The following is a 27,393-nucleotide window of genomic DNA, read 5'->3' as shown; positions in this document are numbered from 1 at the left end:
CACTAAACAAAGTTAAAAGAAAAAGCAAATTAATTTCAGACAAAGAGCACAAAGGTTATTCTATCGTTTTAGTGACATCAGCAGAGGCTTTCTCTATGGCCTTTTGGGTACAAGTCACTTACTTGGTTAGTCTCCAGACAAAATGAGGCACAATAAGATGGTTGGATAATATTCCTTTACCAAGAAGATGTATGTAGAGACAGTCCCCATATAGTCAAACTATGAAAGACAAGTGCCTAGTTTTACAAGATGTGACAGAATACAACAGTTTATAAGTATGGCTGCTCTATTGTTATACAGGTTCATTACTGGGTGTTTAACTGTCAGTTTACATATTCACCTTCCGTGACACGAACCAAAGTTAACACGTTTCTGCTACGGCCTTTGCTTCCCTTAGATGGAACAACAGCACTAACTATATATCCTCTACATACTATTTGTAACAGTTAATAAGAAACAAATCGTAAAGGATATCGTAAAGGATATCACGCAGCGGTCAGAGAAGATTAACATCATTTTCAAACTTTGATATAACCATAGATGATCTATTCTGTCATTGGGGAAGCTGTAGATATTGTTTAGTGTTACATGCATTTTTTTGTATGACCAGCTCTGGAAATAGATTTTAAATTAATGTCACTGAAGATCAAAAAATACAATTACTAATGTCAGTCAGGTAATAAATAAATAAATAAATAAATAAAAAACAGAAGCATCAGCATCACACTACAATAGACACCACCCACCCCAGCTGCTTGTGAAATTGCTCCATTGTCCACATTAGCCAATAAATCATTATTATTATTATTATTATTATTATTATTATTATTGTCACCACTTTCAATATGATGGTCAGGGAAAATGTCAGATTGAGCACACTTACGTATTTCATTCCTACTACACTCTTATGCAGAAATATGCAATTGCTTTATGGTGCCATATTAAAATGTTCAAATGATATTTAATACCTACAGGCATATCCTCAATTCAGCTCCCCCAGAATATGTCTTGGGGCTTTGTCTTAAAATGTTTTCCCCTATTCTGCAATAAAATTGGATTTTTGTTTTGGTTACTACTGCTGTCAAAGTTACAATATAACCTTGTTTTCCACAAGCTTTGTTATTTCAACTTCCAGTTCCTTGTGTGCCTAATAAAATGTTTTTAATCCTACCGGATCTGTTCTGACCATCAGTGGAGACTCTTGAAATATATTTACTTGGGGGGTTTTATGATCACAAAAAAGAAGCTTAAAATATTAAAAAAGCAAAACGTGTTTATATTTTGTATCTCTAGGAAAGTAGTCCTGTTAACTAACATTTTATTTTGCAGGCTGGTGAGGTGGGTGCCAAATTATTTTCAAAATGCAAGTGATTCTTGTCTTTACAGCATACTGTGCTCCCTACAGCAAAAGAAGAGTTGAAAAAGAGCATAGCTAAAACACCCTCGTTCAGTAACATTTAATAGCAGTTGGATTTATTGTAGGAACTAGAGGGTAAAGTGGACCAGCAAGGTCTCTGGTCTCAGTCCTGGCTGTGATGGTCGAGGCTTCTCACAGTGCATGAGACGTGGAATGGTCACTACACGCGTTGCTTGTGTGTGCTTAACGGCACACTGTTGTCTCCGAGTGTAAGGAAGGTGGGTTCAGGAGGCATAGGGAGGTGGCTTCTCTAAAGGGTTGTAAGCAGGTCCGTACAGAGCTGGAGCGTTGGGCGTCAGCATGTAACTGGATGAGGCCTGCGATGGGATTTGGCTCTCTTCGGGCATGGCGGCGTCAGAGGACGGGGGTGGGGGCTGACAGTTGCTGTGATGCTGTAAAAAAAATAGATGACATCATGGAATTGTTATGTAATCTTAGCGACACTTCAAACATATGAAAGATTGTTTATGTCCGTACCCAGGTACACTGGATCAGCATGTGGAAAAGATAAAAGGCCACCATCCCCAAAATAGCATTGTGTGGGTGTGTAAAAATAAATCATTGGCTAGCAAAGGGTCTCCAAGGAGGATCTTGGAGTCTCTGGGAATTAATTCATTTCTAGAATGTAGAATGGACTGTTTATTAAAACAATGTGCTTATTGCTGCTCTAATTATCTAAATAAATTACACACATTTTAAAATACCCTAATGTGTCAGACACAGACCTCTTCTAGTACACAGAGATACAGGTCATGTTCTCTGCTGGTTAACTGACCACTCTCCCAGCCTACTCCAGGAGTTTTTTCTCTTCCTTGCTGCTCTTTTCCAGCTATTCTTGAGGTCTAGCTCTTGTCTAGTGCAACATACTTTCATAAACATTCATGCTTGTCTGGGTCTCAGGATGAAAAGTATTTTTGGATTCTCAACTGTAACAGCAAGCATGTAAGGTCACTGTATGGCTCATGTGCCTGGGCCCATGTGCTGTGCTGTGTTACCTGCAGAGGCAGTGGGTAGTTGGGATATGCAGGCAGGGCCTGTCCGGAGGGGCAGAAACCTGCGTAGGTGAGGACATGCTGGGTTGGGTTGTAGAGGATGTGGGGAGGAGGAGCAGGGCTCTGCATGGTCTGGACAGCAGGTGTCTGCACACACAATCAGAAGCAAAAATGTTTATTCACCCCCAGGTTCTCTGAAAACCAGGAGTGATCGTAGAGGTTGAGATCCTCAATGTCATTTGAACACAGCACAGGACTTTTGCAACACACTGCTAACCTGGCTCGGAGCGAGAACAGGACATGCGGGCCTGTCAAAGCTCCTCTGCAGGCATCTTAAAAAACATTGTTAAGAGCTGCTGAAATAATAGCCCTATCCCACTGTACTGTGAAATAACTTTGTCTCACCACTGGCACGGAACAAAATGAGTGATACATCTCAGTTGCCATGGCAAGACATTTGATTTGGTGGACAGAGAAGCCAGTCAGCTGCAAATTAATTATGGCCCCCCTTTGATAAATCCTTAATGTATCAGAACTAAAATAAACTGACAACCACGCTCAAGGTTCCTCGTCAGTGAATCAGCACCAGCCTGGAAAATATTATTTCAGTCCCAGTAGGATGGCTATTTAAGCAGCCCTGCTTAACATCTGAGCTGGTCCTGGTACTGTAACCCGAGTGCAGGCAGTGCTGAAAGCAGGGCTTAGCTTGGGTGCAATTCACAACTGTGGGTGATCTAATATTCATCTCCTACTACTGCGTTTTTCTATTTTGTATTATTTCCAGCCGTGCAGAACTCGTTTGTGTGGGACTGATGCCTCGCAGAAGAGAAATCATTAAGAGAAATGAAATGGTCCCTGTGCTTCTTAAACCTGCTGATAAGCTGCCAGAGAGTGTGGTGTGTTTTATTAAACAGACTAATCTAATCAGATAAGGGCCATTAAGGACTCTTGCATGAAAATAAAAAATAAAAAAATAAAAACTATTATATATATAACCAAGTTTCATTTTGCATAAGATCTGGGTACCAAGAGGTACATTAAAGATTGGACAGGACAGCTTTCATTTCATTACCTATTCGTGCACAATTGGGTTACGAAATTCTTACATCCAGGGAAACGGGAATTAATGCAACCTTTGACACAAGATGGAACTACAGCAGATTTAGACACTTACAGGAGATGACACTTTTTTTGTTTCAGACTATTAAGGTGAGGTGTGGAAAGGGACTCTCGCGTGACCTTCTAGCTGAGGAAGGATTAAGCCTGTGCAGCCTGTGCCACATTTCTAAATCTTTTTTTTTTTTTTTTTTTTTTTTTTTAAATACAAAAATATTGCTAGACATACAAACAATAGTTGAGGAGAGAGATCAAAATTAGTAACAAATAAAACAAACCTCCCATTTTGAACACGTCTGAGGTCCAAAGACATAGTTTTGATAGGTTAATGATGTACCCCAGAATCAATATCAATAATTTATTTAATATGAAACACAGGATTGCATTTCAGAGTCATTGCTGAAGCAACAGGCAGTTAACTGCCTCACAGATAGGAAGCGATTTCATTCACAGAAAGCCATCTGTCTGGGAAGATGGGAAATCTCATTTGGCTCTTTTGCATTGTTTCAGACAGCAACCTGAGTAACCTCACAATTTAAATGCCATTGATTTGTTAGTTTTTTAATACTGTGTTTTATCATCCAAATCTGGTCTCACTTCCAAAAGGAATTTGCTTCTGATCAGAAAAAGTCGCTTAGATTTACTTTGTGATTTTAGTCCTTGTGTGGACCAGAATAGTCAGTCACAGAGCTATTAACACTGCAGTGCTACTTCCGGTCCCGACCAGAGCACCACCCCTGGGCCACTCATGAACCAACCACTGCACTGACAAACGGTGGTGTAGTTCTGTGACGCCCTCAATCCTCCGAGAGCACAAAACACAGATCACTGTCAAAACTGAAAGCCTGTCAATTAATGAATTAATTAAATTAATTAAGTCAATTAATCTAGTGTAATATTTGGCCAAATGAAAAAGACCTTTTAATGTCAAGTGGCTTTGCACGTGCAGGCAGATATCGATAGTGGATGGCACTCGAAAACAACTCTGTTTATTGACTTTCTTAGCCAAGGCTCACTGCCAAAATGTGTGGGGCTGCAGTCAATACATGGACATTTAACCTAAAAATAAATGTAATAATAATAATAATAATAAAGAAGGCAATTTACTGAAAACTTTACGGCATGCAGTAGTGTCCTTCTCTTACTATGTCTTTGAAGGCTCCCAGTATGGCCGCGGTGATGATGCCCAGGAACAGCGCCACGACGTTGAGGACAACGCAGGCCCACAGCAGTCGGTACAGGTGAATCACATCCATGCAGCTGTTGACGCCAGTGTACTCATAATACTGCACATTGCTCTCAAGGCTGGACAGGGAGAGCGAAAGGGAGAGGGAAAGGGGCATAGCTGAGAGAGGACCAACACACAGCCCCATCACTGGAACTCACGTCCAGTCTGCAGGCAAATACCATGTGACAGTACATAAAGGTTTCACTCAACGCATTTTTATCTTAAATCACAAGTTACATAATAAAGAAACATGGCTATAAGTATAAAAACATCAATTTAATGATTTGTTTGTTGCTGTAAAACAAACAAGCTACTTCACTGATTTTGCTGCACAACTAAGGAGAACACTAAGATAGGCAAAGAGCATTTTGTCGTTACATTTCACCATCCCCCTCACAGAATACAGGTCCCTACATAAGAGCTCTGCTACAGCCTCCTTTTCAGACTCAGCAGTTTCTGTCCTGAATCCAAAGGGTGGCAGAGAGAAGTGAATACTTCCATCAGATTCTTCTGGTTCAGTGTGGATCTCATAAACATGAATTACTGTGGCAATGTACTGAAAAAGTCTTATAACATACAGAACCAGCCAGGTTTACACACCACTATTGACACAACCAGAAAAACTATAGATTTATTAACTTGAGTTCATTGTTATCACTATGCTGTACATCAGTCAACATACTGGATGGCTTAATCCAATTCTTCCTTTCTATTGCACCAAGTGTTTTATAATTGTACTAAAACCTTCAATGTTTTCAGCAGTATAGGTCTCAATTGCAGACATTAAAAATAATTACCCTCTTAGACTTTAGCTATTTCCACATCCCTACATGTACCAGAAGTACCCTCGATCTCTTGAGATGACTTCATCAAAGTATATGTTGCATGAACTGGGATGAAATTGCATTCCTGTCAAAAACATGTGGCCATGCTGGAGACAGGAGTCCTGTGAAGGCTGCTTGGTTAATGGCCTGTGAAACAACTTGGTAAATGGGTCCTATAGGCCCAGTCACTTAAATTATTTTATTGCACTTTTATCCGAAACATTTTAAGTTATGAATAAGTTAAATAAATCTTACCTCTCACAGTTGTACAGATCGCAGCAGTAACAGGTGTTACTTCTCACCCTTATCTTACACTTTCTGTTGCCATAGGTAGGGCAGGTGACCTGGAAGTGGAAAGAGCAGATTATATCTTTTGTAATTCTGAACAGTTCCACAGAGCATCTAGTTTACAACAGTGCAGAGACACTTTTGGCAGACACAACCACATATCCAATCCTTGTGAGTGAAGCTCTTTGGAGACTTTCACAGCCCATCGCACACCGGAAATGTAATCGCAGCACACAACCGACTCTGAATGGTCTGTGCTTGTGCTGGCACAGTCAACAATCAGTACAACATGAAATGTGTTTGGGAATGCAGTCCATTGTTCTTTCTTCCTCTAACACAAGCCTTGATGTTGCATAAAAACATGACATAAAATCAATTTCATAGTTACATCATAGTTATACCTCCTCACACAGTTCCTTAAAAAAAAAAATCACCCAATATTTAGATTTTTTTAATCTCATCAAATGGCCCTGTGACATTGTGGCAACAATGAGTATAAAATAAGCTGAAAGCAATTTTTTCACTTTTCAGCTGGTGCGGGTTTGTGAATAGGAACTACAAAAGCATACTGAATTGACCTTGGAAGAGAACATCTCTTTCATGAATTTAACTACTGTTATTGAAGAAAAAAATTAAATAAAGCCAACACTTTTAAGAACTAAAAACACATTTTCCGTTGTCTTACAAGCAACACACACAATATCTTACAAAATAAGAGCTGTACTCATCCAAGGTCCCCTCAACATGTTTGTCTGTCTCCTAAAAGATAAAAATAAGACCAGTTAAACTGTTGCACTGCACCTCAGAAAAAAGGAAACCTTACATCTGACCTCTGTATCAGGTTACTGTAGAGCAGTATGGATTTACAGGAAACAGGCTTTTTAAAAAGAATGAGCTATTGTGAAATGCAGAGACTGCATACAGATGGAGAGCAAACACTGGATTTCTTAAGGGTCAATCCATTCACCTTGTTTTCACTCTCTAGGATAAGCTGTATATACAGTGCATCCGGAAAATATTCACAGCGCTTCACTTTTTCCACATTTTGTTATGTTACAGCCTAAAAAAATATATAAAATTCATTATTTTCCTCAAAATTCTACAAACAATACCCCATAATGACAATGTGAAAGAAGTTTGAAATCTTTGCAAATGTATTAAAAATAAAAAAACAAAAAAAGCACATGTACATAAGTATTCACAGCCTTTGCTCAATACTTTGTTGAAGCACCTTTGGCACCAATTACAGCCTCAAGTCTTTTTGAGTATGATGCTACAAGCGTGGCACACCTATCTTTGGGCAGTTTCTCCCATTCTTCTTTGCAGGACCTCTCAAGCTCCATCAGGTTGGATGGGGAGCGTCGGTGCACAGCCATTTTCAGATCTCTCCAGAGATGTTCAATCGGGTTCAAGTCTGGGCTCTGGCTGAGCCACTCAAGGACATTCACAGAGTTGTCCTGTAGCCACTCCTTTGTTATCTTGGCTGTGTGCTTAGGGTCGTTGTCCTGTTGGAAGATGAACCTTCGCCCCAGTCTGAGGTCCAGAGGTCACCTCCCTGACTAAGGCCCTTCTCCCCCGATCGCTCAGTTTGGCCGGGCGGCCAGCTCTAGGAAGAGTCCTGGTGGTTCCAAACTTCTTCCATTTATGGATGATGGAGGCCACTGTGCTCATTGGGACCTTCAATGCTGCAGAAATGTTTCTGTACCCTTCACCAGATCTGTGCCTCGATACAATCCTGTCTCGGCGGTCTACAGACAATTCCTTGGACTTCATGGCTTGGTTCCTGCTCTGACATGCACTGTTAACTGTGGGACCTTATATAGACAGGTGTGTGCCTTTCCAAATCATGTCCACAATCAACTGAATTTACCACAGGTGGACTCCAATCAAGTTGTAGAAACATCTCAAGGATGATCAGTGGAATCAGGAACAGAATGCACCTGAGCTCAATTTTGAGTGTCATGGCAAAGGCTGTGAATACTTATGTACATGTGCTTTTTTTGTTTTTTATTTTTAATAAATTTGCAAAGATTTCAAACAAACTTCTTTCACGTTGTCATTATGGGGTATTGTTTGTAGAATTTTGAGGAGAATAATGAATTTAATCCATTTTGGAATAAGGCTGTAACATAACAAAATGTGGAAAAAGTGAAGCACTGTGAATACTTTCCAGATGCACTATACTAAGCACCACCACCCTTTGGATTGTGGCAAAGTCTTTTGTTATCTTTGTATCACCCATACAATTTTAAATACAATCCAACAGAAAACCACCAGAGGTTTTCATAAGGACCTCATAAATTCCATTTTAGATATACAGTGAGGGAAAAAAGTACTTGATCCCCTGCTGATTTTGTACGTTTGCCCACTGACAAAGAAATGATCAGTCTATAATTTTAATGGTAGATGTATTTTAACAGTGAGAGACAGAATAACAACAAAAAAATCCAGAAAAACGCATTTCAAAAAAGTTATAAATTGATTTGCATGTTAATGAGGGAAATAAGTATTTGACACCTTTGACTTAGTACTTGGTGGCAAAACCCTTGTTGGCAATCACAGAGGTCAGACGTTTCTTGTAGTTGGCCACCAGGTTTGCACACATCTCAGGAGGGATTTTGTCCCACTCCTCTTTGCAGATCCTCTCCAAGTCATTAAAGTTTCGAGGCTGACGTTTGGCAACTCGAACCTTCAGCTCCCACCACAGATTTTCTATGGGATTAAGGTCTGGAGACAGGCTAGGCCACTCCAGGACCTTAATGTGCTTCTTCTTGAGCCACTCCTTTGTTGCCTTGGCTTTGTGTTCTTGGGGTCATTCCTCCTCCTCCAAACACGGCGAGTTGAGTTGATGCCAAAGAGCTCGATTTTGGTCTCATCTGACCACAACACTTTCATCCAGTTCTCCTCTGAATCATTCAGATGTTCATTGGCAAACTTCAGACGGGCCTGTACATGTGCTTTCTTGAGCAGGGGGACCTTGTGGGCGCTGCAGGATTTCAGTCCAGCGTAGTGTGTTACCAATTGTTTTCTTGGTGACTATGGTCCCAGCTGCCTTGAGATCATTAACAAGATCCTCCCGTGTAGTTCTGGGCTGATTCCTCACTGTTCTCATGATCATTGAAACTCCACGAGGTGAGATCTTGCATGGAGCCCCAGACCGAGGGAGACTGACAGTTATTTTGTGTTTCTTCCATTTGCGAATAATCGCACCAACTGTTGTCACCTTCTCACCAAGCTGCTTGGCGATGGTCTTGTAGCCCATTCCAGCCTTGTGTAGGTCTACAATCTTGTCCCTGACATCCTTGCACAGCTCTTTGGTCTTGGCCATGGTGGAGAGTTTGGAATCTGATTGATTGATTGCTTCTGTGGACAGGTGTCTTTTATACAGGTAACGAGCTGAAATTAGGAGCACTCCCTTTAAGAGAGTCTCAGCTCGTTACCTGTATAAAAGACACCTGGGAGCCAGAAATCTTGCTGATTGATAGGGGATCAAATACTTATTTCACTCATTAACATGCAAATCAATGTATAACTTTCTTGAAATGCGTTTTTCTGGATTTTTTTGTTGTTATTCTGTCTCTCACTGTTAAAATACACCTACCATTAAAATTATAGACTGATAATTTCTTTGTCAGTGGGCAAACGTACAAAATCATCTTTGCTTCAATTTGTTAGTTTTTCCTTTGAAAATTGCATTTGTGTAAGTAAGCAATTTTTTATGGCATGGGCATCAGGGGTATTCTTTCATTCTCCAGTTACAATTCTATGAATGTTTTACTTCAGCAAAATAGTTCGGGAGTAATTTTCTCAGGTCTCAGGTGGTGCGGAAGTATGACTTATGGATAACCTGACAAAGTAAAAACATACAAAATACTTCCAGCTTTCTGCCAGATGCTGCTCATATCCTTTCTACAAGCAAGAGGCATCTGCTAAGTCGAGTTCGAGCTGCCAAGAGCATTACTATCCAGAATGAGGGGCCAGCATGCTGGGAGAATCTCACAGATGAGGAGAACCATTTACACGGGAAAATTAAAACCTTGTTACAGGCTTAATGAAATTTGCCCTCCTCCCTGCCCACCTGCAGAGAAGGAATCATTCAGTTTATTACATTGTGTTTAATCTTAATTTAATAATTTGGTACAGAGATTAAATCAATAAATACATTACCTATAACAAGATGAAACCGATCTTTCACATTGTCAAGAAGTTCCATTCCAGTTAAATAATAAAATAAATCATATAACCGACTGTCATCAGTGGCACCTGCTTTTTGTTTTCAAAAAGGACAGACATTACTTGGAAAGTAAAACGACTGTGCAGTTTTACTTCTGACTGCTTTATAAAGAAGTGAGATACTCAACTTAACGTTCACACCCTTAATATGAAAAATTACTTTTTGAATTTTGGGGTAGCGTTGAATGATCCATCTATCTATCTACCTCTTCCTCACTTTCTCTCCCTTGCTCTCTTCAAACAATATGCAAAATTGTCTATAATAATAAAAGGTTACTGTAAAAACTTGTTAGAAGTACATGCTTCTGTCAAAAATGGGATGGGATGCCAAGTAGTATTCACTGTCACTGTCAGGGCCCAGCGTGAATAACTGAAACAACATGTTCAGGTTGAAAACTAACAAGAAACAGGCCCTGTTTATGAGGCCATAAAATGTACACAGCCACAGCTGGAAATTAATTCAATTAGATTTTGTAATTTTCACACATTAAGCAGGAAGCTGTGAAGGAATGCCTTCTAGATCGAACTAACCTTGAAAGTTTGATTGTGTACACATTGTGAAACACCTCGGAGGGACACGGTATGCTAATGCCTCCCTCATAATAATGACTAATGAGCTCAGAAGGCAAGGTCTGGTTATCTGAGCTGGGGCACATCATCAGGGATCCTATATCAAGACCAGAATCCAATTTCGCACAGAGAGCCAGCAGTAAAATAGTATCTTCGCTGATGGCTCGCTTTGGCTGCCATAATTCCTGATACCCTTTACTGCTCATCTGAGTATCACACTCCTACAAATGTTGATACAGTAATGAAGCAATCAAAGCTGCCTTTATATTAAACTCACAGGAGCCAGCAGCTGCCAGGAAAGCTAAGATTGTGTAGGAGGCAGAGGGGTCTGATGCAACAAGGCCTGCCTATAAGTTATATAAAGGGAACCATTAACCCATTGATTGCTAGTTGATTGTTTGTACATTGAGCATGGTGTACCTTCCACTTGTTGACCAGAACTAAACTGAACTAGAGGGCATAATTGGAAATGTATTTAACCAATTTATTATTTATATTCTTTACACAAAGGGCACATTGCCACATTATGCTGCAAACGCTGTGTCACTGAGAAGAAGAGTCTTGAGGGTGTTCTTGAATCATTAAGCTGCTAACAATCCAGTGATCTAAAACCTCTCATCTGGCAGCCAGCTGTGGGCCACCACCAGTTAACACAATGATCCTGACCATCTTCTGAAGAGATATCCTTGTTTACCTCAACCTTCAAGTATCTTCCAAGTTTGCACAGATTAAACAACAAGGTGTTTCTTTACACTACACGTTTGTGAAAACCATTTCCTCCAGGTTTATTTAAGCCTTTGGCAAATTGTGAGGAAAAGTTAATTTAGCAAAGGAAATGCAGGTACTTCTTTCAATTTCATATCTATCCAAAATAATTAATAAGCACCACAACAGAAGCAGCTCACACCACAAAGTGTGTCTTCTGTGATCGACAGTATAGTACTACACCTGAAACATGTGGCCTGTATTGTTACCTCAGTTTGGTAGTTGTCATAAGCTTTTCCAGGACTGGCATAAAACTGGCACATTCCTTCAGTCAGGGGCCTTCTATCCTGTGATAAAGAGAAAAAGCATCTTAAAGAGACTGTCATCTGACTTGTGACATATGTTCCTTTATGCTTTTCATATGCAGAGGCTGTTCACTTTTTCATGGCATTGCTTTGTGGGACACATGTGGGAATGAGTGAGTGTGGAAAAACTCTCGCTCTCTTTCTCCAACATTTCTAGATGATCAAGGTATCCTGGCTAGTGCACCTCTGCCTCCAATATTAAAACACTCGTTCTCTGACCAGAGCTCCTTTATCAGAGGGAAAATTATCTTACTGTACTGTACTGTCCTGTCAGTAGCAGGCCAGGCAAAATAAGGAATACAATAGCATCCATAATAGTAAGATTTAAAAATTGCAGTTAACTACAGAACACGGCATTGATCATCTACAGGGGCACAACAGAGCTAGTGCGCTGTCAGAGACACTGTAGTGTACATAACAGTTCCAGTGGCATCCAAGGTGCACCACCTAAGATCGGTCCATTTAACTGCGAGTTAAACAGCAATCTGTATTAAATACGTATTAGTGCGTTCAGGGCAATATTTGTATTGTTAGCAGTGTAAATATATACTCTATACCCGCTCCTCTCCCTCCTTCACTTGCTCTTTATCCCTGATTTATCCAATAATGTGCCATGACTCAGATGTGCGCAACATAAATCTGCTGGACCCAACAAGGCAATGCAGGGAAGTGCGGAGTATGCAGGAGTGCTCCGCCTGCGAGATGAAAGCCAGTCGTTCATCAATCCGCCGGCCCTGACCTTCTCGTTACCCCACTGCAGCCACCGCAGAGAGGCCCTGGGCTGACCACTGATGCTGGACACTGAGCCTGGCTGACAGGGGACCGGCTGAATGCTGGATATGATGGATATTTCAGGGCAAAGGCATAATATATATATTTTGTTTTGTGTGCAAACCAATTAAATATTATAGAACATTTTAAATTACGATTTTGTTTCCACACACAGGCATCTATATACTTACTCAGGAAAATAAACTTGTTTGTCCACCAGAACTGAAAACCAACAGAGTCACCATACACAGAGTAAATACTGGTGATTTTAAAAGCACTTTATCCAAGGCACTAATGGTGTCTGACATGTTATTGACAGTCTGGCTGTTAAAAAAAAACAGCATTGGAGTAGTGTAGTCCCTTACGAAAATCAATCCATTTTATAGAAGATGCCAAAGAAAGACATCTGTAGCAAATGTAGTGTAGCCTGACTTCATGATGCAGATCATTTAATGGACAGTAAACACACAGATTAGGATTTATTGCTAAACACACTGTCAACATTACAGACTATGTTTTTTTTTGTTTGTTGTTTTCTACGTAGAAATCTGCTTAAAGGATTGTCATTGCTTGTGTCTATCAGGCAGTGACATTTGAACACAAAAAAGGTATACCAGTATTTACATTACAATAAACTGGAGCCTAAGAAATGCGCAGTAAATTCTTGATGTAAATCTTAGCCGTCCTTGTTTCTGTAGTGTAAAGTGCTCTTACACAACACGTGGATGTAGGAATTGCGACACCAGAGCTTTGGGAACACCTGAGCAGAGACTACCAGGCTGTAAAGCAGCGTGACACAGAGCTGTCGAAAAGCACTCAGAAGCACAAACTATAAATGACCTCTCAGCTTGTAATGTATAAAAGAAATGGGTCCTTTAATTGATTTATTTATTTTATCGGCGCCAACATTTGTGAAACAATATCCTCAAAGATACAAGCTGATGCTGCTAAAAGTAAACCTGATCAAATCTATGAGAAGGATGAGTCTGTGTGCTGCTGTAAATGACGAGTTATAATACAGTTATAGGGGACATGTAGCTTTGCTGATGGAGACTATTGCCGTCTGTGGTGACTTGCACTCCTAGCATGCTCCTTTCACTGACAATTTAATTAACACAGCGTGACAAATGGAAACTGGACAACACAGAGAAATCCAGAAAAGATTCCTTAATCTTTCTGACCATAGTAGTCTTGTGAGAAGTTAGGTAGGGAAATAAGTCACAAATTACTAGCATTGTCACAAACAACCAGTCCAGACTATTAAAGGCAATGAATGGCATTAGGGATACTTACTATGAATTCTGCCGCAATGACTCCGTCCACTATAGCACAGAAGAATGCAACGATGACTCCGATGCTGACAAAAACTATGGAAGCCACCAGCTGTAGAGAGACAAATACAAATTCATTACCTGAACAAATTGTAATCAAAATTCAGATGTTTTACCTTTTTCACAGTTTCACTGTACTAAAAGATGGCAATACTGTGTGGTTAGTTTTACATTTAGTAATGACCAGAATCGTGCCATGACACCATTATATTAGAATTCACAATTATTGACATTGTTTCATCCTAGAAAAAGTCAGTATGACTAGATGAGTCCAGTAAATAGTTACTAAATTGTGGCCACAGTGATTTTCTGTAAGAAAATATTAAAAAACACACATATATTCTCCACTTTAATTAACAAATTCCATAGAATGCATTCAGTAAATAAGTGGATACAGATACATTTAAGTTTGTTAGATGTGACTTGGGAATTAAGAAGCATGATTTTCATAATGGTGCTACAGTAATACATTCTCTGCAATAACTAAGGGGTGTTCAAAATAATGGCAGCTAGAGCGATATGTGTTTGCCAAGAAAGTAATTTAAAGCAAGCGTGGAATGAAAAAAATGTAACGATTAATGTAATTTGCTTGTATTATGTAATAAGAAAAGTAAATAAGTATAAATACATAATAAATTAAATAACCTCATGTTGACAGATAGTTGCATTCAGTTGTAATGAGGCATTTATGTATAGTATATATATAGTATAATACTCTCTTACAGTGGAAATTATTTTAAGCATATTTAACCAATAATGTTACCAAATTATTAAAAAAAAAAGAATACAGAATTGCTTTATGTGTTTAATAATATCCAATATTTTTTTGTGAGGAAAGAAAGTGACATCGGATGGTGTGCTCAGAGAGCTCCACTTTCACCACTGCCCCAGTTCTCTATCCGTCAGAACAAATTGCCAAAATCGGAGCACCAGCGTTGGAATCCTGCTACTTAACTACTATAAAGGATAATATCACAGTAATGCGCCACAGCAAAAACCTGGTTATTCCACTCCTCCCTCAAATACAATTTTTCAATAGTATTTTATATATAAAAAAACAAAAACTAATCAGTCATCCTTTTTGGTCAACAGCTAACAAGGCTCTTTGAGAACAGACTGTAACTTGAACAGAGACAGCACTTTTCCTGTATTGGCATTTTTCTCTCCCATCTAACACATGCAGCAACCGAGTTTGTCATTTCCCAGAACAACAGTGCTTATACATGTCTGGACAATGGCTATTATTAAAAATGACCTCCATCCGCCGCTTGAATTTCACGCCTGGGCAACTTATTGATGTTTCTCCACCAAAGAGCGAGTCCATTTCCAAATGCATTATTAAAGTAATGACAAACACTCCATCCTATTACATTATTTGTGTTTGACCTTTAACCTTCCTTTTCATTTTATGATTTTCATGGGAAGGGGGTGGTGGTGTTCCAATGTCAAAAAATTAGGATCTGGCTTTCAAATACTGAGAAATCAATCGTGTTTTAGTCATTTTCCACAGTCATGTCAGTCTTAGAAATCTCTCTCTGCCCCTGGATTTCAGCTAGACCGTCTACTTTTAGTGGTTTGATTATTATAAACCAGTAATGCAGAAAATGTGAAAAGCTGTTTATTGAATTATATTTGTGTCTCTAAATGTATTTAACAGAAGTTTAAAACCATTAACAGTTCAGTACAGGACATCCATATTTTCCTCATTAGATGTTATGCTCACATTGTTTCAGGTTCATATCAGTTATAGAGACATAAATCAAGTATTGTCAATTAAACATACAGATGGACAATCTCTTTGTGAAATATTTAATACTTGATGGTCAGTCTACATAACATCTTATTTCTGTTTTTTAAATAAGAGCAGTAGCTTCCTCACCTCTACACGATTAAGGCACAATGTCACTGATTCCCTGTGAAAGCCAGTATTTTATTGGCCCTCTGTTCCCACAATCTCTGCTCTGGCTACCAAGATCAGTAACTCAACCAGCTCAAAGAAAGAGTCTCAGAGCTCTGGATAAATACATGCAGTCTTAGGATTCTAGTGAAATGTATCTGCAAAGTTAAGTTTAACTTAATACAGATTGGATTGGATTGGATCTTCACACAAAAGAAGGTAAGACAGACAGAAACATGTATGGACTGAGACAGCACTTCATTGCCATGTCTTGATCCTGATGTCAAGTGACAGTGATATATGATATACACAGCCCAGTAGGGAGAAGAGTTTCTCTGTGAAACTTCCAAACTATAACACAACTATGAACAACAAGGAGATGTCTTCCATGGCTTTTCACTCTAGTGCACAGCTTGCTTCACCTTTTCACTCATAAAATATTTCTACTTCTCTCTAGGTTCTGAACTAGGTTCATGAAGTGCACATCTTTGAAAACCATCCATTTAGAGTGCCTAGAGGAAACCCACACAGACACAAGGAGAACATACAAACTCCACACAGACAGGCACTCCAAGCTGGGACTTGAACCCAGGACCCCTGGAGCTGAGAGGCAGCAGTGCTAACCACAACACCACTATGCCACCTTTCTTTCAAAAACAATCAAGTTAAAAAAAAAGCAAAAATTAAATCTATGTAGACAGCAGATCACAGGGTCAGTGGAAGGCGTGAAGTGTCTGTACTTAAATTCTTAAACATGTTTTGAAAATAATAGAAATATTATTTTGTATTTACTTATCAGTACATAGGACCAGTTATACACCTGCAGTGGTCTTCATGTTACATACCTGACCTTCACTTTTACCATGATGTCAATTTGTTTTTTTCAGTGATTAAGATGGATTTGGAAGTACAATATACACTGTCCTCAACAGCATTATTTATTTCCAATTTATGGCCTCACAGTTGGTAGAAGGCAAAGGGCCAATATAACCACATAACCACGGAAAGGCCAAGGCAATCTGGACTTGGGTCATCATCAGTACAGAACCACACAGCAGCAGAATAAATGGTTTGTGTTTAATGAGTACACCGATCAGCTATAACATTATGACCACTGGCAGGTGAAGTGAATAACACTGATAATCTCGTTATCATGGCACCTGTCAGTGGGTGGGATATATTAAGCAGCAAGTGAACATTTTGTCCTCAAAGGTGATAAGTTAGAAGCAGGAAAAATGGGCAGCATAAGGATCTGAGCGACTTTGACAAGGGCCAAATTGTGATGGCTAGACGACTGGGTCAGAGCATCTCCAAAACTGCAGCTCTTGTGGGGTGTTCCCGGTCTGCAGTGGTCAGTACCTATCAAAAGTGCTCCAAGGAAGGAAAAGCGGAGTGGAGTCCATGCCACGACGGGTCAGGGCTGTTTTGGAGGCAAAAGGGGGACCTACACAATATTAGGCAGGTGGTCATAATGTTATGGCTGATCGGTGTATATCTTGGAGAAAAAATGGTTGTAAGAATAAATAAATCAAATAAAGAAGTGTGTAAGTACAAAAACACATATCTTCTCTGATCTATTAAGGTTGACAATTTGTTTTTAAATTAAATTTAAATAATACAAAATCCAGATTCAATCCAAAATAAGACTGTGGTTTATTTGTTGTTGTTTTTGTGTTTTGTTTTGCTGTACAAGTCATTACAAATTATTTGATGAGAAGTCATATAGCAATTTGTTCAAGATTAGTACAAATCTTGTACTAATCTTGGACTACCCAATGTTATTTTAGTTAGAGTAGTGCAGGACTAGTGCTAATCAAGGCCTGTGAAACCAGCTGTTAAACTCTCAAATGAATAACCAATTGATTAAAAATATTTCCTGGGTTTATCTACAAAAAGGAACAACTAGCAGTGCAGACTGAAACTTTTGAAACCCCCCATTATAGCATTACCACTTGCTGCTGCAGCTGTCTGTGTCCCTGCAAACACTGACAGGGGAAATAAGGCCAGCTGTGTGAACATTTGGGCCCAACTCCACTGGGGCATATTGGATCCTTTATGTGAAATACAGGAGAATCAGATTGCTAACAATTATGAATCCCCACACACAACTCAACAAGTGTCAACATGGTCATCTCAATACATGTACTGTTCATAGAGCTGTCTATATATAAATACCTACCATGATGGTTGCCCAGTGCTGTGGGGGATATGTAATCTCCATCAGTTGTCATGGTGGTTTCTTTTAACAATTCAAATACATACTTCAGTAGTTATATCTGGGTAAATATCGATAAACCCATGTAGTCATACTCAGCATCCATCCCCAGCTCAGCACTTCACGTTGGGGTTAGGTATTCAATTTCAAAACTGGATAACAAGCACATACAAGATCATCCATTTCTGCCGAGTGTAGAGAGAGATGTTGCTAACACCTGAGCAATACAGACTCCAACACTAATTACCTTAGTAATTGAAGCTTCTCAATTAATCGAACCCTAAAAGCATCAATACTAATTAGCCGTTTAAATAACTTTCAATATTATGTTATAGAATACTGGCTCAGCAGCAATGTCAAATACAATGAACCTTGACAATGCTATTAGTTGCCTTAGCTTCCTTTCAACATTAAAGACACAGGTTTTTTTTAAGGGTATTTTTACTTTTCTAATCCATCTCTTACATAATGTAAAGACCAAGACGCACACAGGGCCAGCTGATTAAACAGACAAATATAAGAGGACATCCAAAGGCAACTGGGCCATTCAGTCCAATGTTCAGGCTAACCAGCACAGACCAGTCAAACCCCCTACTGCTTAACTAGTGTCTCTTTCAGTCGGCCATGTGTTGGGTTCGGCTTTGCAAAGAAATCACATCAAATCACCCACTGCACAGAAGGGAGTACAGCTCAGAGGTTTTTACCCTATATCTAGGAGTGAAAGATACCTTTTATATGCAATTCTATATAATTCCTATCCCTTTCAGATGTCATGTTAAACAGAAGCCACGGGAGGAGACGTGAGAGTGAGCTTTAGTACCAAGCTGGAGGGCTTGCAATTCATTAAATTTTAAAGCCGACTGAAATGGATAGCTATGGGATGGGCAAACAAAACGCACTTTAAATCACAATGCATGGAGCGCACACACCTCTGCTATCAGGCAGAGCCACAGACAGCCCCCGCTTCTGTTGCCATGGGAACCATTCAGGAGTATCAGATTAATAGCGTTCGGAGCTAATAGAATGAAAGAATCACTTCACGCCTGCACCAGTGCTATCAGGAAAGGGCACCAATCGCTGTCAGATTAAAAACGACTTTATTTATAAATCATTTAATTAATTTGGTAGATAACTGCAATGTCCTCTGACCCGGGCTCTCTGCATCTCATACCTCTCAAATGTGCGACAGGCTACTTTTCTTGCAAACTGCAGGTCTTAAAACTGCTGATTGTTGTTGTCCTTAGAATTTATGTCAAGCCGGTTTGCCTCCATTGAAGGTCACTTGTTCAAGTAATTAAGCATTTTGGCCATTGAGTCACTGCAAAGGTGTTTCTTCTCTGCAATAACCTATTCACAGGAAGCGAACAAGGAATCTAGATCAAATAAAATGTCTCCAAACATAGGGAGTGCTGAAGGACTTGCTAACGTCGACACCAGAACCAGTGTTATCCATCTCCCTGTAGAGCAGTACATATTTTGTTGAAATCATATTGTGCCAAGTTGTGAATCAACAGACCCAAAGCAGTCTGGGAGTTCAGGCTGACATTCGTTATAAACTACATGGTCTGGCTGAACACTGGGCATGAGTAAGGAAAATAGAGCAAAGTGTAACGAAAAAAGTAACGATGCTTGTCTTTCCTTGTCTCTCTCTTTTGGCCCATTCAAGGCAGGTCATGAGACAGGGATGTCACCATGTGATCTTCTATAGGTGCTACACCAGCCCTGACCCATGTCACTGTCACTGTTATGCTTTTGTGGAAATTGTTGTGTTAATTTTTGTTTTCCTATTATCAGCCTCATTTGTGAGTTTTGAATTTAAGCCAAATGTCAGTGCCATGAGGTACATGAACTATTTAACTGAACCTTCTTCACATTGAATTGTTTATAGTGAAAAATCAATTAGGAGGGATTAAACTTTAGCACATTTATACCAGCACATTGATCTCCCACTAGACTGAGTTTAATCTACACATGAACAAGGGTCCTACATCACCTGCTTGAGGCGTGCTCAGCCTTTTTAATGACTACTCTTAGTAGTCACAACTACACAATTTGTGAAGTGTGAGAGCAAAACATATTTCAATTTAATGAACAGGAATAGGAATAATTTCAGGGCATGTGGAGCCTCTGAAGTAACTGGAAGGGTTAAAAAGTTTTTGATTTGTCTGTGACAAGTATATATGGTGAAATTCAATTAAGATTGCAAACAGTAGGCAAAAACAATTGACACAGCCATTTTATGAGCCAAACGCAGGCTAAATGAACTCCGGGCTTAAATAATGAAATAGCTCTGGTGGATTTTGCAGGAGATAAGATTACACAGTAATTAGTCTGGGGGCATTTGAGCAAGCCAGAACTGTAAATAAATAAAGATATGTTGTCAATTAAAAAAGCAGCATGTGAGAACTACAGTTCATCTTGATCAATAATATTACTGTGTACATAATGAATCATTGAATCACAAGGTATTTTTAACTTACCACAGATTTATATTTTCCACAAGAAAACTATTTTGGACAAAGATGTAAACATTGTGTATTTACGATAGTTTTCAGATATTTGTTATTTGTTCAAGTTAATCAGGTTACTGTTAACTAGCTCAAAGTTTATTAAATGTGACCCACTGCAACATCCTTTAAAGAATATTCGTTTTTCTTTTTTTTGTAATCATTTTTCTCCCAGGCATGAGGCACAGAAACTGCATGTGAGTTATCCTGGTGAAGCAGGCAGGAGTGTAACATGAAGAGAGGGTTGAAGGTTAGTTAGTGATGCTAAATCATATCCTGTTCCTTATGAGCGCCAGACAGAGTGAATTGAGGTTTAGATGACAAAGGAGCACATGTGACTCATGAAAATCCCACATTGTCATCCTCTTCAAACCTCCCCACCCTGAAGGACAGCAACAGCGAGGTGGGACATTTTTCATACTGCACACAGCACTCAGGTAATGACATTTAAAGACTATCCAAACAGGCAAGAATCAAGCACTTTACATCCTTCTACCTCCTTCATTCTGTCATTCTACCATGGTATAAAACCCAATTCAAAAAGGGTGCAGTGAGGAAATTCAGCCTGCATTATGGGATGAGTTTTCTACCTATCCATATTAATTCAGTTTTGATCTAATGCAGAAATAGATGCGCAAGAGTGGACCTGTTTGTATTATGTCACTGCAGCAATTACATTTGCTGTGAGGGTACTCTGAGGCATTGGTTTTACTAAAACACGTTCTCCTTAAATACCAACAAAAAGAAAGAAAAAAAAAGAAACAAGTGCTGGTTGCAGTGAAGCATGATAATCTAATATTTGGCAGTACCTCTTTCAGCACACGGCTGCATTTTTCTGTGTTTTGGCTTCGTCGGTGACTGATGGCCACATTAATGCGAGGAGGCAGATGCTCCTAATAAAATTCTCTGTACTTTGCACACAAACACACACACACACACACACACACACACAAAACATCATCCTCCAATTTGCATGTGCTTTCATTTCCCTTATGGATGGTTTCAGTATACCGGTGCACTTCCACAGTGCAGCAGCATTTTATCTGCACTTCTATAAGAGAGGTAAACTTCTGGCATGCAGATGACTAAGGGAGGGGGACATTAACCTAACATCTACATTAAAAAGTTTTTGTAACATAAAGGGATGCGAACATGCTATATTTTGAAGTTATTCAGGAAAAGTGCAACTTGTTGCTCAATAGATTTATATGCGTATTAAATATCTTACCCAGCCCATTCATAAAATGGTATTGGATACATTTCATTAGGCAGCTATACCAATATGTCAAATTTGCTACAGCTGTAAGATGATTTGGTGGATTTCTTATTTAAGTCGAACATGTATTAAAGCCCTTTTTATATCACATTCTTCTGTGACTCACCATTGGTTTTCTGTTCTCCACCAGATTAATCCCCACGATCCCCAGAAAAGCACCAAAACTGAGCTGTGAAGAATTTGAAAAAGATTATGGTGAATGTGCAGGACACGGACATTTTCAGAAATCAGAAATCAGAAATCAGAAATCAGAGATCACCTTATCGACTTAAGTAAAAAAAGATATGAGTATGGATCCTACTGAGTCTTCTCTTTATTTTGCTCTTACGTTATTAAAGCCCTTAAAAAGACAGCTGTGGAGTTTCCTGCTGCTAAGAACCTCTATCAGGTCCGCGTATTGCCGCACAGTATTGATGATATCAGACTTCCTCTTAACTATGTGTTAAGTAACTGAAAGTTTATCTGGAAAAAACACAAAAACACCTGACACATGGGTGCTCAAATGATCAATGTTGAGAACCAGTCTTAGAGAACAGGAGGTTTTGTTATGTCATTATTGTGGTTGTACTATATACATGTACATTTATTCAAGAATCCAGCTCATTTTTTCAATCATCCAGCTCAAGCGTGAGGAGAAGTCAAATGGAATAAATCCTACTTGTATTCTCTCCTGGTTCCAGGGAATCCCTTTAGGAATTCTCTGTGTGATGTTCAACAGTGCCTGTGTATTCGGTAGGAGGTTAAACAAACCGATGATTCAATAGATTTTTCCAGTTCTAAAAGGCCATGTGCCATTCTAGATCCCAGTCAACGGACCCAAGCCTTTCCTTATTTGAACCACCTTTCCAGTCACATTCTAAGCTGCTGCTGTCATAAAAACTCTTGAAATGGCAAGGACCAAGACTGCACTGGACTTAAGCTGATCTACTCCCTCCGCTAACAGACAAACAGCATCAATCCAGGGCTGAACTTTCAGACAGTTAAATAAGTAAATCATTAAATTGAGTAGGAACATAAGTTAGGAAGACCCTACAGTCCTCAAGGACAAGACTTAAAACACCTATGCTCTATCTGTGCTTCAGTCAATTCCCATATGACCGCTTCCTACGAAACATAGCTTCCAGTGTGGTACTTAAAATCACCTCCTTAATTAGTTAATTGAATTGGTTAAGAATACACCAATTAAAGAAAGAAGTAGCTTAAATAACTGATTCAACATGGCAGGAATGAAAACCTTAATTCACCATGGTGCCCTAGAGCTGTGCTCCCCTGATTGAAGATGCATGAAGAATCAGTTATTTTTCACGCTGCTATATCTGTCTCCATACCTGCTCTTTGTGTCAAGATGTATTACTCTACACGCTGTGGACAAACACAGGACAAGCAGCTTGCTGTTCCAGTTTCTCTCTTGGAGGAAACTTTTGGAGGAAGTGCTTTTTTTTAGAGGTGGGGGGTGGGGGGGGGGTGGAATCTATGGTAAACGTTTAGTTGGCAGTGAGTATTTGATTAAACAAAAATTAATGAATTAGTTATTGGGCCAGAAGATTGCTGGTGTGCAGGAGAGTGCAAACTACTTACAGCGATCCCTGGGTAATAGCCAGCGATGGTCACATTCTCCGCCCGCGTGGCTGACACCAGCCCTACCACCAGGATGATGACAGAGAGGACCAAGAGAGCAATCGTGATTCCCAATGCCGATTTCCGTCTTTTTGCGAAATGTTCTACAGGAACAAAATAGATGTATTTTTAGTTGCAAACCTTATTAACGTAACTTGATCTACTCTTTTGAAGATATTTGCTACTTAGGATAACAGTTGAGTCCTCACTTTGTTACTTTGTTGTGTCTATATTCAAATTCTGACAGGGAGTAGAACAGCCATCTGTCCCCAAATGTCTAGGGAGCTCTGATAGAGGATTTGTTTTTAAAGTTGTCCTGAAACTGAAATAAATTAATGCCTACACAGAGCAGTAATATACTGCGAACATTACATTGTAGCTTAATTACTACATGGATACTGGACACTAATTATTGGATACTAATTACATGGCAGTGCAAAACAGCCTTAGTCCTATATAATATAACTATTATAGTGTTATAACTATTATATTATAACTATTATAACTGTTATTGTCACCATCCCCTGTGTAGTATATTCATTTACAATTTGCAAAATCAAATTATTCACATTAGACACACAAACACACAAAAGAGATAAGTGGCAATGTTTTTCCAGAGTCTCTTCTAGAAACAAAACAAGAACAATAAAACACATTCAAAATGTAATTACTTTATTGTATTTATTAATATAATGTTCTTATAGTGTCGTGATTATATTGATATTAATTTAGCAATGGTTTAACAAATGCATTCTTTACATTTAAGGTCAGGTTTAAAAACATGTCCTGTCCAAAAGTAATTTGGTATGATGGGGCCAAATACCAACCACTACTGAATTCCCTACATCTAATGATATTAAAGTTTCTGCAGAAGAAGTCTTAAGTCTTCAGTCAGACGACTATGACTGTTCCCCTGGGACATGCTGTGCAGTAGCTATTTAGTTGGTTCAACGATGCAGTAAACACACACGAATTCGGGACACTGTAATTAGATTAACATTCATTGCGTTGTGTATTATTCATATTAATATTAATATTTCATGATTATGTTATTACATTTATTTTATAAAATCACACAATACAAAGATACATTCAATGAACACACAACACATTGAAGCTTATATTGCCAGTTCTAGCTCAACAACAAATTGTTGAATGATCTGGTACAAAATAAACACTCCTTGTAATGATGACATGTCTGACTGACTTTCAAGATGGGTTCATTGTAGCGCTTTCACAATTCACAGACAAACTGAATTATTCAAAATGTTACAAACACTTCGTAACAATTGAATTAGGCAGGATAGTGAACGATTTCCAGCCACTGTTATTGCTGACACCAAAACTGTTTTCCTCTTAAACCCGTTTTCATCTTCCTTTGGTTTTCTTTCTTTTTTTTTTTTTATTATGTTCAAGATTTGTGAAAGCCCCACACCTGTTAAAATATGGATACAACAATAATTTTTGGCATTAGGCTATTTTTCAACAAAATAAAAATACAATAAAGTGAATGAATGCATGACGATTAAACACTTCATCATTTTATTTTTAATCCAAAAAGTGGATAGTGTTTCAACTTAAACTACCTTTTTAATCACATTTTTCCTGAATTATTCCCTTATTGCTATTATAAATGCATACACTGAGCAGCTGGAATTGCCACAAACAAACAAACAAACAAACAAACAAACAAATAACAACCCAAGACATCTTTCCCACAGATCACTCAAAAACACGGATAAACCATGATTAAATACTATAACCTTTCACAAAGTCTCTATCAAAATTACCTTCAACGTCTTGCACAGCAGCGGCTCCCGGGACCGAAGATTGTTGCATGTTGTCTTCGGCTGGGTTTCTCAGAAAAAGACCAACTCAACTCCTGCACAGCAGCAGATATGGGAGGCAGGTAAGAGCCGCCAAAATCGGCAGCAGCAGTTTCCCAAAAATACTGCCTCCAGTGCGCCAGCCCTGCTGATCTCAGATGTCGTGCAGGTACACAAACTTGTCCGAGAGAAAGACCGTCTTCAGGGGAGAAGCTGCAGCCGGCGGCTCCGGGAAATATCGCTGGCTATTGATGTGTCTGTGGTGTCGGTGGGGAGGAGGTGATGTGCAAGACGACGAAAGGTCCGAGGCTGGAACAACACCCGACACCCCTGCTCTTCTTCTGTCATAAAAGATGCAGCAGTCACACAAGCCTTACCCACACCACTTCAACACCAAATACACCTGTTGGAAAACTTGTGGCAGTCCTCACCATAGTCGTTATATACACCTGTGCATGTATTTAATCCATAACCTATATGTATACATAAATATTGAAATGCTGGTATGGTTTAAGGCTAATGTCAGTGTCTGCAATGAACACCAATTTGATTAATTGGTTTTCATTCTGGTCAACTGAACAATAATATTGTTTGGCATTATCAATGTGCCTTTATACTTGATCCAGATCTCCATATGTATCTTCAATTCTTTCTTTTTTCAAAGCAGGGGGCATATTCCTAAAACATCCCACCAAGCTACATTTACACACTTGTTCCTTATAAGAAAATAAAGCAATGGGGTTGTGTAGGTAGATCTTCCCTGCAGATGTAAATGTCCCTGCGTGAAGTTGAAACATTTGTTTTGATTTTGTAGCACTGGGGATTATTTTTCTGTTTTCAAATAGTGTGCTGTGAAATGCTTTGTCTGTTGTTTCTGCAATTGCTGGCTCTCATCCCTCCACTTGTAGCAGGTGTGTGAGGAGACTGATGGCAGTAAAGATATTCATTATTTCAGAGTATCTCCTTGGGGAATTCATAAGAGCAAGGCAACCTTTGGCATCGTAACCTTGAATGCTTTTACTTTCTGTCCTCAATAAACAATAAATTATCTGATCAGGTTCGATAGTACAACACCATAAATTAGCAGTCAGCAATGGAATTGTTTTATTGTCGCTGGCTCTTCTCCACAAACCATGGAGTTATTTTTCATTGCATCTAATTATTCACCATTTCTCCCATTGTTCACCCCTGTACATGAAGTACACATTTACACCAAACTACTAAAAGTACACTGGACACACCTGCAGAAACAACTGTGTGGACGTTGACTTGGTGTTAATGACTTTTGGGTTTGACGTGTTTTGTTTTGGTCACACATCCCTGGTCAGTTAGTCCCTTACTGTTTTTACAATAAATATCAAGAATCCCAAAGAGGGACGTCTGCCTGTTGTACCAGTGGTAAGTGAATTTAGTCTCTGCTCAATTTGTGCAAGGACTTTAAAATTCGGTGCCAGAAGACTAACCCTGCCTCCTCTACACTCTCCTTCCTCTAGAGCCGCTTCTTTTCATCCCAGGCCCCTAAGTGGTGGAGTGACCTTCCCACTGAAGTCAAAAAGCTTTTACAATCTAGGGTGTAAGACCTTATATATTGTTAACTGTATATCTCATATATACTTGTGTAAATTCCAAACTTGTAAAATGTATTATACCTTGAATTGCACTGTATTATTGCACTTTGTATTGCTCTTACATTTTGTAAGTCGCCCTGGACAAGGGTGTCTGCTAATAAATAAATAATAATAATAAAATTGTTTGGGGACATTGCCCATAGTGCAGCTGTTTCTATTTAACCCCGATGGACAGCATTAAAGTTAATCTATTCAAATTCAAATGATAAATAGTCCCAGAGGCTAAATGTCTAAGTTACAAGAACGTCTTGATAGCAGCAGAATCATTTCATACAACACAGAAGAAAATTCGAACTATGCACAACTATAGGAGCCAATAAAGGTGCTTTTCATGAAAGGGAGCCTAGTTAAAGTGAGAGACTGTCTGTTAAATCCGTTGAAACATTAGGCACTGATAGTGTTGTCAGGAAGGAGAAGAATGGGATCCCAGTGCCAGCAGGAATTCATTTTACAGCTATGGGGCTCTATTCAGATGACTTACTTGGTAAGACAGACGGGAATCTTTCATGCGTTAAGTTCTTTAAAATGGCAGCTTCATGCATATAGAATCCTAGTCTGAACCGAATGAAACCAGTGTAGGTTTCTGT

At 39.2% G+C, this 27,393-nt stretch overlaps 1 protein-coding gene across 1 annotated transcript; it reads right to left on the bottom strand.

Moving 5' to 3' along the window:
* Positions 1-160: 160 nt before the first annotated feature.
* tmem255b (transmembrane protein 255B) lies at positions 161-25,399 on the bottom strand. The gene is made up of 9 exons (XM_066706345.1): positions 25,143-25,399; positions 23,314-23,456; positions 21,842-21,904; positions 13,803-13,892; positions 11,643-11,720; positions 5,833-5,921; positions 4,671-4,830; positions 2,413-2,556; positions 161-1,809 (listed from the first exon to the last, which is right to left on the bottom strand). The coding sequence occupies exons 1-9, from the start codon at positions 25,189-25,191 to the stop codon at positions 1,642-1,644; spliced, it is 984 nt and encodes a 327-aa protein (XP_066562442.1). The 5' UTR covers positions 25,192-25,399; the 3' UTR covers positions 161-1,641.
* Positions 25,400-27,393: the final 1,994 nt, after the last annotated feature.

Source organism: Amia ocellicauda, chromosome 6, assembly GCF_036373705.1.
Source record: "Amia ocellicauda isolate fAmiCal2 chromosome 6, fAmiCal2.hap1, whole genome shotgun sequence".
In the NCBI taxonomy this organism is placed as follows: domain Eukaryota; kingdom Metazoa; phylum Chordata; class Actinopteri; order Amiiformes; family Amiidae; genus Amia; species Amia ocellicauda.
The sequence above is the reverse complement of the archived record's forward strand: the minus strand, read 5'-3'. Positions and strand labels throughout refer to the sequence as shown.

Coding starts and splice junctions, on each gene's coding strand:
- tmem255b (XM_066706345.1), bottom strand. CDS start 25,191: ATGCAACAATCTTCGGTCCCGGGAGCCGCTGCTGTGCAAGACGTTGAA. Junction 4,831..5,832: donor GATCTGTACAACTGTGAGAG/GTAAGATTTATT, acceptor CTCCCTGTCCAG/CCTTGAGAGCAATGTGCAGT. Junction 2,557..4,670: donor TGGGAGCCTTCAAAGACATA/GTAAGAGAAGGA, acceptor TTGTGTGTGCAG/ACACCTGCTGTCCAGACCAT.